Source organism: Ornithodoros turicata, chromosome 3, assembly GCF_037126465.1.
Source record: "Ornithodoros turicata isolate Travis chromosome 3, ASM3712646v1, whole genome shotgun sequence".
NCBI classification, from domain to species: Eukaryota; Metazoa; Arthropoda; class Arachnida; order Ixodida; family Argasidae; genus Ornithodoros; species Ornithodoros turicata.
The window spans coordinates 6007315-6019855 of NC_088203.1; the positions used below are offsets into that span (position 1 = coordinate 6007315).

At 49.9% G+C, this 12541-nt stretch overlaps 1 protein-coding gene across 1 annotated transcript; it reads right to left on the reverse strand.

Moving 5' to 3' along the window:
* Positions 1-212: 212 nt before the first annotated feature.
* On the reverse strand, positions 213-9239 carry LOC135387900 (solute carrier family 41 member 1-like). The gene is made up of 12 exons (XM_064617111.1): positions 8999-9239; positions 8889-8921; positions 8007-8247; positions 7838-7945; positions 7716-7787; positions 7484-7628; positions 7079-7225; positions 5551-5695; positions 5405-5478; positions 3971-4102; positions 1188-1336; positions 213-1130 (listed from the first exon to the last, which is right to left on the reverse strand). Exons 1-12 carry the CDS (start codon positions 9010-9012, stop codon positions 939-941), a joined length of 1452 nt encoding a protein of 483 aa, XP_064473181.1. The 5' UTR covers positions 9013-9239; the 3' UTR covers positions 213-938.
* Between the last annotated feature and the right edge of the window lie 3302 nt (positions 9240-12541).

A 12541-nucleotide genomic window follows, 5' to 3' on the forward strand; every position in this document is an offset into this window, starting at 1 on the left:
AAACTAATTCTAGAGGGAAGAGTATTAGAACGAAAGCCGGCGTTATTTCGAAAACAGACTGTTCGACTTCTGGGCCGGTTTTCTTCCTGAAAGCACATTTGTGTGACCATGGGCAGATTGGAGATACTGTATTTTCTTTATTTTGGAAGGTGCCTAAATATGACCAACCGATGCACAATGGCAAGCTGTTTTATGTTTAAAGTGTCACCACGGACTAACAAAATATATTTATTTCGTGTTAGGAATCAACATCGCTCAAAGACACAGCAGGAAAAGTATAAATTGCGTCAGCGAAATACAACGTTCTTCCACGAATTTTCAAAAGAACCCGGGAAACTTCATACTTTCGGATTCTCCAAGAGTAGGTGACGTCATAGCGAGTTTTAGCGTCCGTCTCCTAGCAACAGCGCGTGCAGCTCCCCGGTCTCCACGCCGCATTGGAAGACTGCCAGCAGCGTGGTACAGTGAGGAGATGGAAATCGACCTTTGAAGAGCAATGTTGCCAGGCGAGTAGCAGATTGGGCACACTATGACGTCGTACTTCTCAAAACTCGAAATTAATTTTATGATACTTCCGCGTCATGCAGAGAAGCAATCTTTTGGGAGGGTACAGCGTGAGGAAAATTAGATTACAATGCCTTTAATTCGGTAGGATTCTGCCGCGACTCGTAGCGGTGTCAGGAAAATAACTCTGACAACGTACCGCCGCTACAATGTTCATAACGTGGAATAGTGCCTAGGTGGAGGATTACCCGAAAGCAAATTATCTCTATCTCTTGCAGCTGAAACATTTCGCTTACGGAAACATCACCATATTCCAACCACTGATCTCACCTCACATCAGTGATTCCAACACGCATTTTGGAGTATCCCTTTAATGCAACAGCAGTATAACTGACAGGGCCCTCGGAACAACTTGGTTCAAATCGTGTAGATGATCAACGCAGCTCCTTGGGTAACGCGTTGACGTCACCTATCGACCTTAGTAGGTGGAAGGAGAGTGCCAGGAGGCCGATCCCGAAGAGGTCCCCCAAGGCTGTCAAATAAGGAATAGCCGCGTTGTCGGGATCTATCTTACGTCCCCACATCCAGTAGACCATGCAGCGGGACATGTAGAGCAATACGAACACCTGCGTCGTCGCGAGATATCGTCTGTCATCTCATGGTCACGTGATTGTGTACCGTACCTGGACTATGGCTGAGGAGAAGTAGACCAGGAGAAAGACAGGGGTGATTGCCATGCGGGTGGGGCGCAAGAAACTGATGGTGTAGGTGAACACAAGGTGACCAGGAAGAACCATCATCATGAGGACGCGGGCAGCTCTGGCATTGCGACCTGCATTGATTATGAATGAAAATGAAATCTGATTGATATGATATCAAAATATATGGGTGCTCCTCGGGGGGGATCTATTTATTTTGACAGGAAGAGTCAGCCAGAGAGGACGGCTTGTGAAATAATTCCTTAGTGGGTAGTCAAGTTCATGGGGTAGTTAGAGTAGTGCTCCTCTGGTCACTACAGTCTTGTATGCAGAATGCGTTCTGTGGGAAAACAATCAATGCAATAGACCTCTACCCGAGAAACGTCATCATGACGTTGGTAGACAGTCTGAAACCGAAACAAATCGGAAGGGGAGGGCTGGGTTCCACGAATGGACACTTGTTCGTGTGCCTCCTATTGAAAGAAAAGTAGGACCGAAGGTCGCGTCCCTTTTAGGGACCACCGTGGCTTTCGGGCGCGACCGTGTTCGCCCCCTAGTTTCGAGCGTAGTTCAACTCTACCAAATTGGTGGCGCTGTCGAACACTATGACGTCATTTGTTTACAAACAGGGAGAGGTCTATGCCGTAACATGGAGAGAGAGAGAGAGTAGAAGTAGATGCGTTCTGGAGCTTCGTGACGCCCGAATATGTGGTCTGCTGCTACATTTCTTCTTCTTCTTCCTCCACCACTCAGGATTATGCTCTTCTTCTTCGCTTGAATGTCGGCTTGGGGGAGAGGGGGAATAGCTGGACTAGGTAGCTTGACGACTAGATTTGTGGATCGCAGGAGGAAATACGGTTGAAGTGTCGTTTAGTTTGGGAACATCCTTTGCACTTTGTATCTACCTGCTGATAATCGACACGCAGACTTTCTTCTTCAGTGGAGGCGGCTTAGTATCTCTGCACGATTTGCGTAAGATGGAAAAACGCGTGCTAGCTCTCCGCAGACGTGCATCCTGTGAGTCGCGACGTCACCGAACATCTGGCCAATGGCGTTACGACTCGCAGGAAAACCAGCTCAAACACCACCACCTAAATAAAGTCACCGAATGTAGGCTACATCCAGCGACTTTACATCTAGATCGTGATCTAGATAGAGGAAGCCTGCTTACTCGTCGACGTGACGTAACAACTAAGAGTCAGCCAATCAGGATCGTGTTTTCAACGGCGGTAGCCAATCACGAACGTGCTTTTTCAGCGGTCGTGGCCATGAAGACGAACGACTGTCGTCTGCGAGTAGTGATTGAACGTACCAGCGTACTAAATGAAAAAACTTTAAAATAAAGTGCAAAACGGTCCCACAACTTTCCCAAGAATTTTCTGGAAAGCGTGTTGCAATAGACCTCTCCCTATTTGTAAACAAATGACGTCATAGTGTTCGACAGCGCCACCAATTTGGTAGAGCTAAACTACGCTAAAAGCTAGGGGTGCGAACAAGGCCGCGCCCGAAAGCCACGGTCTTGAGGGTATTACGATCGTCCCTGAAAGGGACGCGACCTTCGGTCCTATACTTTTCTTTCAATTGAAGGCAGCGAACAAGTACCCATTCGTGGAACCCAGCCCTCCCCCTTCCGATTTGTTTCGGTTTCAGTCTGTCTACCAACGTCATGATGACGTTTCTCGGGTAGAGGCCCATATTTGTCAAGAGATTCAGGTCTACAGGTTCCAAGTTAGTTGCAATCACTTGCGAGTCCTTGAATTCGCACGACGGCGAATCGCACTAGCAGACGAATTCTGACTTTATATGTCCACGTAGCGAAGGAGGGAGAGGAGGCAATAAGCAGGCCTTATCTGTCTAGATGGCGTTGGCTCAAGGGGCAGCCCATAGGCAGTGGGAGCGGAAATCGAGGGAGAGGGAAGTTAGAGCGGGAAAACTTGCGTCGCGGGAGAGGACACGTCACGTTACCACGTGGACAGGGACGTCAGTGACACTAGCGTGTGTCAGTAGACCGTTTATAACGTCACCGTGAAAATTCGGCACCTACGTACTTACCGTCCTGCATCGAAATGTTGTTTTATAAATAGGCTACTTAAAGGGACAGTCCGGGAAAACCGGAAGTTGATTTTTTCCGACTGCCACTGGGGCTTACATGCTGGGTGGAAAGTTTCAGCTCACAAAATGGCGTGGTTTTCGAGATATCGAATAAAAAATACTCCTCTGAAGACATCCGGTTTCGTTTTTCTTCCTCGCATACTCCTTGCCCCAAGGATCCTCTATGTACGTCAGCCGTCACGTGAGCATGACGTCCCCAATGGACAAAGTGGAGCGGAGGACTGCGCCGTTGCTGGGAATGCAGAGAGGTGTTCTTGTCTATGAGTGTACTGAACAGAAGGCTACGTCGTGATACCTGTGTTTACATTGACGCTACTCTGCATTTTAGTCTACATAACACGTGATTGCTACTCAAAAACATCATAATGGACAAATGCTAGCACGCAACAATCAACTATCGCGCAAACAGGCATGCGCAAGTCACGTGCGGCATTGCTCTTATGCACGTCACGCGAGAGCTCGCTGCGGCCTTTACTCAGGACCAACTGCGGCATAGAAAAAAGTCGATTATAAATCGTGCGATACGATTTCTTCTGAAATATTGTGCACAGTTGTTGTGAGGAGTATTAGAAATCATAAGGCGGTGTTTCCCAGACCTATGTTTTCGACCGGACTGTCACTTTAAAAAGTGTTTTCTGAGAAAAGGGAAGACTGGCCTTTTCCGAAGAAGGCAGAGCAAGGATCAATGCACACGCCTGCCGCGTGTGGATGTGTCCCTATTTTGGTTCTCTGGTGAAGATAGGTGGACAGTCTGCTGGTTTGAATCGCTACTAGGTTGCCAGCAACACCTGCAAAGACGTCCACTATGTATACCCCAATGTATAACACGGAAGGTCCGGGCACACGCGTGGCAGGACGCGCCTCACCGCTGCCACTGTCCTTATAAAATAATGGTACCGTAACGTTATACGTAAGGGTTTGCCTGCCTATAGCCACTGTCCTTATCGTGATGTTCAACGGGCTGTGCGCGATAAGAGTGACAACAATGAATTTGATACAATTGAGGAAGTCGGGGTTCTTTGGCTCAATGCCATCTGACAAGGGCTTCTATTCAGAGTTTAGCATTGTCTTTTATAGTGTCTTGCGCCAGCTTTGTCACTGCCGCTGATCGAATATAGCCGAAGCAGGGAAGAAGCGACTTAGCACGGGCACTGTCGGCGAGGGCAGTTACGGGCCCAGGGGATAAGTCCTGCACGAGCCCCCTCCTTGCGTATCCTGGTACTAGCAGCCGTCGGACCTTAGATCGAGCGGGCCCTTGAAGAGGTCCGGGCCCCGAGGCTTCATCCGCGGTTGATCCCCCTCTCGCCCGCACCGAGGTCTGAGCGTGGGGGTCACCATGTAGACCAGCATGAACAAGACAATAAGTATGTACCTGATCCCAAGCGGCGTACCGAAAGGGCGGCAAGGGGGACTGTGCCCCCTTGGAGCTTCAAGGTCACTTGTGAAAAGTGTTCACTCTTTATTCATAGGTCATCAGACGTGAAAAAAGAAAGGGTTTCACGCTTAGCGTCCCACTGGAAGCAATTTGCCTCCCACCCCTAAATCCTGGGAACTCCCGTGACATATTGATCGATCCCAAGGTACCCGATTCGATCCCGAATGGAGGAGCCTGGAACTTGGTGGCAGGGTACAATATTGCGTATCCCATAATTAAAATCCTGAGATTGGGCAAAACTGAACGAACAAAGCAAATAGATTGATTAGGTACTTCATCTCCCGCGAGTGGACGTTGGCTCGTGCACACTCTGCACCATTACACTAGGCCTCCAAGCATCTTGCACAAATACATTGTCCGAAGCGAGTTTTCGCCGATTTTAGTTTCGGCTTGAACTATGTAGTGGCTTCCACGTAACCTGCAAACATAGCTGCAGCACGTGTTGCATTCCTTCTGGGATCGCAGAGATAGGGGGATTGTTCTATAGCCCTTCGGTGTCAAATTGGCGAAGCCGCCAAAAAAAAAAAAAAAAAAAGAAAACACGCTCCAAAGGGAGAGGAAAACCATATCACGTAGCGCTACCTGGTGGCAACGGCGGCGGCAGAAGCACGTTCTGTGGCACGTGTGCCCGTGGAGGAATACGATCAACGCATACCGCTAATCACCGGCTGAAAGACAGCCAGGTTGTCGAACGTTGGCACCGTCATATCCAGGATGCAGCCGCCTAGGCTGAATGATCACGTGTATGCAACTTCTGCGCACAATATCTGTGCGAAAGGAAGCACCGTACCTGCGTCTCACCTCGATATGGCCATTGCTGAAATGATGGGTATCCAGCCGCTCCAGAGTACCTGGGACGTGTACGTCGTGCTCCTTGCGATAAGAACCCACAACGGGATGAACAGGATGAAGAAAATGACGACGCACACGTAGAGACGTACGTCCTCTGGAAACAACAGGTCTTCCCTTAGGGCGGTGCTGGCTGCGACGTGCCGTTGCCATTGCGGTGGCATATTGTTCGGAGTGAGGGAGGCGCCGCCATTACAAGGAACTGTGCCGACATTTGCCCTGCGTCTTTGCCGGTGTCTGTGGAAGACCCGGGGAAAACCAAGGGCGGATCTAGGGGAAGAGGGGTCAGGATGTCCTGATCCCTTCCTCAATTTCTGTCTTCACATAGTGTTCATTTTACCTAGATCGTGTATCTACCATGCTGGCCAAGGCTGGACACCCCATGAAGAAGCTCTCATGGGGTGTCGAAGCCGCCCTTGGGGAAGACACCCAGATAACACAGCCGTTGTTTACTTATCTGTTTCTGAGGTTGAGAATTCGAACCTGGGTCACATCTCAGCAGCAGTTCATCCAGAACCGCGCATGCTCGGGGTAGGGTGCAAAAAATTGGGGGTGCAGTTATATCGTAACAGTAGTACACAGAGTAAAAAAGGAAAGTAAAGAGATTAAGGGGGTGGTCCAACATCTGAGGGTGTAGGAGAGGGGGGGGGGGTCTGGATAAACCACATGCCTCTCAATTTCTGCGCAAATGGCGGTTATCAGGAACTGGTCTGGAGTCCAACTGCGCTTCCTGACCTGCCCCTGTGCTGTCACTCCTCCTGCGAGGGCCGTAGCCAGAGGGGGGTTTAAGGGTTCAATGCTCACTCCTAAACCGTACCTTTGGTAGTGTATTCGGGAGAAGGTGAAATTCTCCTCCCCCATAAAGCTCTCCCTAGAACCCCTTCCGAAATATTTTTCTCTCTACGCAACTGCCTCCTGTTCCCCTCTTTATTGATGAAGCTCCCATAGTACTCGCAGCAATCCTAGCTCTTTTATCAAATCTGTCTCCTTTTTTTCTTCTTTTCGCGTTAGCGCCGCGAAGCAACTGTGGCTATAAGAAGCGGCGTACAGATGTGGACAGATGGGGAGAGTACAGCAAGAAGGAGTGGCACACAGGGGGGTTAGTAGGCGTCCTGGGCCGACTTCAGGGGGAACTGTGCAGACATTCGTCTGGAAAATCTTCGGAAAACCCAGAGAAAACCTCAGAGGAGTACAGTCGGTGGTAGGACTCGAACCCAGCACCTCCCAGTCTCCAGCACGACCTTGGCTCCGCCTGGATCATGCCTGATGCCTGAACCCGCTCTGCCATATGCCGCTGGTCTCTGTGTGTCTTCCTGCAACCTTTTTTTTTCGGGGGCTATACACCGATGAAAACCCCAAAACGGCAGCGTAGGGAAATGATAGGTGACACACGACGACCACTCCGATAAATAAAGGCGCTCTTGACTCGTAATAGTATCGCGTTTCGCTCTAAGGTCAAGGGTTCGAATCCGTGGCTCACCGGTGCCGCTGAAGAGCAAGCTCCCAGAACCAGCCAAAAGAGCCAGCGTTGTGATGTCTCCTAGAGATGCAGCTATAGGAATAGATACATTGTCCGGGTTGATATGGTATCTCCGAGACAGGATCACCACTCCAATCATCAGGGATCCTGCGTCATTGATTCCTTGAACACAGAGAACTGAGGGACAGACTCCACAAAATAGCATAAATGCAGTCAAGCTGATGGACGAACAAGAACAAGAACAAGGACGAACACAAGACTGGTCAAGACAAGATGCACACTCGTGTCTTGAGTTCGCCCTTGTTGTAGCTCACGCTCGGGCTCCACCATGGACGAGCTCGCTGATGTTTAAAAAAGAAGCATTGCATCTTGCAGCGATGTTGAAATTCCCAGTTGTTCCGGTACCTAGTACGAGACTGGCGACGCTAGCTGTCACGAGGCTGCTTGCGCAGAGCATCAGGGCATTGCCAATATCGAAAGTGTGCTCCGTGATAAAGCCCATCATGACGGCGAAGATGGATGCCAGAAGGGATACGACCGTTGCTTGGCACTACGTAAGAAAAAATAACTCTGCACGGTAATCTGTGCTGGGGCGTTCCATGAACCTCCGGTACACAGCACGAATTCGTCGCCTTACTTGCACCAGGGCCATGTTACCACTGGCCATCTTCCATTGCTCTCGTAGAGTATCCATATGTCCCAGGTTAGCCTGGAATTAAACTCGATACAGGCCCCACTAAGAATGACCATAAAGGGTACCTGAGTGGACATTCTGGCAGCCATGGTCATCTCCAGGTTGCCCTTGAGACCGAGCAGCGCTGGGACGAGTATAAACAGTTCCGTCACCTTCTGGAACACTGGCCAGTGCTGAAAAGGACGTCGCGTTTTTCACGGCTGCTCTGTTCCGGTTTCTTCACGAATACTATACCTGCACCATATCGAGCAAAAGTCCGGCTCCGACCGTTCCGAAACCAGCTGCCATGAAGGGGACAAACACCTGGAGCGCGGTGGCACGAATCGATTCCTCGAACCACAGGTCGTCCTCGATGTCTCCGCTGGAAGGCACCGGCAGGATGGACATTTTGCGTATGCAGTCATCGTCCGCTTTCTTGTCCCCGTCAGCCGCGACCTCTTTCCTGCTCTCAACATTGATGGCCACACGTTCACTTCTGCAATGTGAATAGGTCGTGGCTTTATGTCGCGAGACTATATACCGTGGTCATGAGCAACGCCACAGTGGCCGGTCTGTGGATCGAGGTGCGGCGAAACCTCAGCCCCTTGTGTGTGATGTCCCTCGTGCAGGACGACGTACTGCATCTCTATGGACAGGGATGGATCCAGACCCTCACTTTTTTCTAAGGGCGGGGGGGTACTTCTTCGAAGCGCATATAGCGAGGGATGGGCGAGGGGATAGTCTAATGTGTGATGTTTTTGTTTTGGGGGAGGGGGCGAACCCCCCTCCCCCTTGGACCCGCCTCTGCACATGAACTGCCGAAGGCAAGAGAAGGGCCCACATTGCGGGTCCGATCTGAACCGAGGACGTCAGCAATTCGATTTTGACCCCAGGGTGCGGTGTGCAGAGTTTCCTGCCCGCGTTTAAGGAACTCTCAGGTTCGCAGAGACCGACCACTGTGCCGTCGCTCATGGTCTTAGCTGTCTTACAAAGTTAAGCCACATTAGGCAAGAAAAGAGGTTTCCCATTATCCGCGCCTGGTTTAGAACATGTCGTCAACAGAAGTGTAACTCTCAAAAAGCACGAATAATAAATGGACGGAAAATACACCAGAGGAAAATAAAAATGTCCACTAACCTCGTGGCCAGTTGGTCCTCCTCATCATTGCACCTATAATCACAGTGTATGGGAAGAACCCGAACAGTCAAAATGCCTCACATGTGGGCAAGGCAAGCGGTTACACTCACCTATCCTCGGTCATGTCGAAGCTTCAATGAGTGGTAATCCATAATCGATAATCTTTATTAGCTTTATGGGTGGTTGGAAAGATAGCAGTACGCAGAAAAGGACGTCGCATGAGCTCGGCACAAGAGAAATACAAGGGTGATAACGAAGGTATGATATAGCCAAGAAGCCTATAACACCTTCAGTTTTCTGGGAAAACGGGTGAAGCAACGCCAGAGCTAAAAAGCACGACGTCCCCATAAAAAATTGCCAGCTATACCCATAGGTCCAAAGGCTTGCAACGGCTTGTGTGCCTATAAAAGACGGGATGGCTTGTCGTCTGCAAACGAATGTGCGCGTCCTCTGACCAGCACATTGGGGATTAATATAACGTGTACTCATACGTGGAAAAAACACACACACACACAAAGAAAAGACCCTGCTCATCGGCGGAAGTCCGCTGCGCCTTATGTGGAGCATTCGCACGGCGCCGGAATATCGAGAACTGCACAGATAGCAGACGACGCGATCCACATATTCACAATTCACAAGAGCGACATTCCCCAGAAAACTACAGCGAGAGTCCCGCGCTTTTCTTTTTTTTTTTTTTTTTTTTGCTGTTACGTGACTTCTCGTATACAGTTAATGGCGGGGAATATCTTGCGACACAGCCACAAGATCTTCCGTAGCAGACGACAGGAAAAGACGCTTACGGTGCCATCTGCTAAATGTCTTCTGCTACGTGAGCAGTACGCCACTCTCGATATTCCGGCATCGTGTGAATGCTCAACATAACACGGGACGGAACTTTCAGCTCCGTGAGCAGTGTTCGTTGAGGATGTCGCTCGTGTATCGGCTCTGTCGTGCCTGCTTCGGAATATTTTGTGGCTGAGCTACAGCCGATTCCCAATAGTTAATTAAGGGCTAGAAGAGCACGAAAATGCATGACGTCGAGCACTCACGCTGACGTGACAACAGACAGCTATGACGTTTGACTTTGACGCACTTTCCGTTGGAGTTGGGAATGTCGCTCGTTGTGAACACACGGCATGTCTCCTCGATTTTGCAGTGATGCCACCAAATGTTGTCAGGAGGTTTCGAATGATTTGCTCGCCATTACGCCTGTCTTACATTAAAAAAATTAACAAGGCGCGCTTTCGCATCTGCATGGACGACCATGATCGTAGCGGACGCCATCGATACAAACCACTACGTGTTTTCTCCTGGCAACAATATGACGGCACTGTCTGTAGTTGCAGCGTCCTTGCGTGCGTTGCTTAACTGTTGCGCAAGGAGGTGTCTCCGTCAACGACCGCAAGTTTTCCTGCTGGTTCTTGTCGGCTACGACGTCTTCCTCTGTTTTTGGAAACAGTGCGGCGGCGCATGCGCTGGTGGCATCCGGTGAACTTGCGTCCGATGGCCGAGGTCTCTCACCTCGTGCACATGAACGTCGTAGAGTCCATCTTAATGGTGTTCGATCTTGAATGGCTCCTCATCAACAATATGCATAGGACTTCCCAGACCGAGAACGGATTGTAAGTCCGTCGGGTCCTGCCAGTGAGGCAAAGAGACCATATATGAACCGGAATATTTTTCGAATTTCGGACCATATACGAACCGGAATACGAATATTTTTCGGGGGGGGGGGGGAGAGGCGGTTTCTTTGTCGGAGCGCGTAGTGGGGGAGGGAAGAGAGAGAAAACCAATGCATAACGTTTTTTTTTATTTTTTTTTTCGGGGGGGGGGGGGACGATCGCCCCCATTATCACTCGCATATTTCAAATTTCTGCCGATATATCGGCCGATCAAAATTATCCCCTCGAAAGTTACATGCGGTTTTATCGAAGTTCCGCACCTCGGAACACCCGTTATATCGAATGTCGACCCCTGCAAAAGGCGGCTTCTTCCGAACACTCGTAGGCAACGGAGGGTGGGAGTTGGTGAACGGAAGGAGCACGGGGAGCACACACACGGTGTTGGGTGTAAGAAGGCGAAGTGAGAAGCGACAAGCGATATGTCGTTCGTTCGGCAGCCTGTCGTGCACGTGGACGCTTCATGACCTGTCGGAGTTTCCGGACATCGCTCCCCGAAATGTGAGTGCTAACAACTACGCCGATGTCGACGATGCTGTCGAAGCTATGGCGGGTCCGACTGATGCGGGCATTGCTGCTGGTGGTGGCAACGAAGCGGATAGCACCGATGACGATGAGGAATCGCAGAGGCCGCCGACGGCCACTGAGCTGATATTAGCCGCTTAGCAATGGAAGGCTCCGGCCTTACAAACGTAGATCATCATAAGATCGAAACACGTGTGCTGAACTTCGCTCTGCACGGGTCGACTTTATCGAGCCCGACCCGGCCTTTTTATGCAGTCCAGTGACCCAGCGAATAATATCCAGCTTGGCATGTCCAGCTGTGACTAAAGCGAGCACAAAATCCGGAACAGCAAAGTGCAGAACGCACGCGCTTTTCGTGGAAGTCGAGGGTGTTGTGGAGTCACTCCTCCGTCCAATTAGCTGCGTGACTCGGTTTGGCAGGGGTCACGGAAGTATTTACTTGCCCGGTTGTCTGGCATATTTTGTCGGCACAGCACGGCTTCTTCAATGATCATTGAAACCAATCGTCATTGAAAACGCGTGTAGCGCCACCTTGCGTGTAACGTGTTAACCTGTCGGGGAACATTGAATCCAATACCCTTTTGGGAAGTTGACGCGTCACACGCTTGGTGTCACTACAGGCATTTTCAGTGGTCATTGGTTTCAATGATCATTGAAGACTGCCCGTGTGACAGGGGTATTAAATGTGCAACCAAAGCTTCGTTGATCCCCATGAAGATAACCTACTATTAGGACCCACTGTTCCCAGGTGCTCAGCTTTCAGGACTCAAGAATTTGATACAGTTCTTCACAGTCCACTTCGCCCAATCGAAGACGGGAGTCCAAAAAATCGAGAGTGATGTGGCAGTAGCTCCCCATAGAACGCACAGTTTGAGATAGTTCACATAGCACTGGCCACACACATTGCAGGTCAAATTGACAGGACCAATAAAAATGCAACTTTATGCATTCCAGCTGGCCAATCAGGGAACTTCCTACTTGTCTCGCCTTTCAGAGTGACCACGGGCCGCAATAGACTTCCACTGGTTTTCCCGCCTGACGCCCAGCGGCTTATAATCTGACATAACAAAGCACGTTCAAGATATCATGTAATGCTGAGCCACAACAGTGCTTTCAATCTGTAAGTTTATGAAATAGCTTTTGTACCCACATTATCCAATAAAATAAAGTGCTTCCCGCTTCAAGCAGCCGCTGACCCCTTGCTAAAGTAATTCGCGGAACATACTATTCTCAGAGTTCTGCATAGGCGTGCTCGAGGGGGCTGGCAGATAGTTCTCCGAAACTGCAGTTCATTGCCATTAAATAACTATTCTCAATACCGCAGTGTGAACAGATCGCTCGTGGCCAACTCCAATCATAGATCGACAAGTTACCCGTCAAAAAGAACTCGTTACAAGTTAAGTTACCGTGTGAAAAATGTAACTAATACCCCTGTCACACGGGCATTTT

Coding starts and splice junctions, on each gene's coding strand:
- LOC135387900 (XM_064617111.1), bottom strand. Junction 4,103..5,404: donor CTTTCAGCCGGTGATTAGCG/GTATGCGTTGAT, acceptor ACGTCTTTGCAG/GTGTTGCTGGCAACCTAGTA. Junction 1,131..1,187: donor TCTCCTCAGCCATAGTCCAG/GTACGGTACACA, acceptor GCGACGACGCAG/GTGTTCGTATTGCTCTACAT.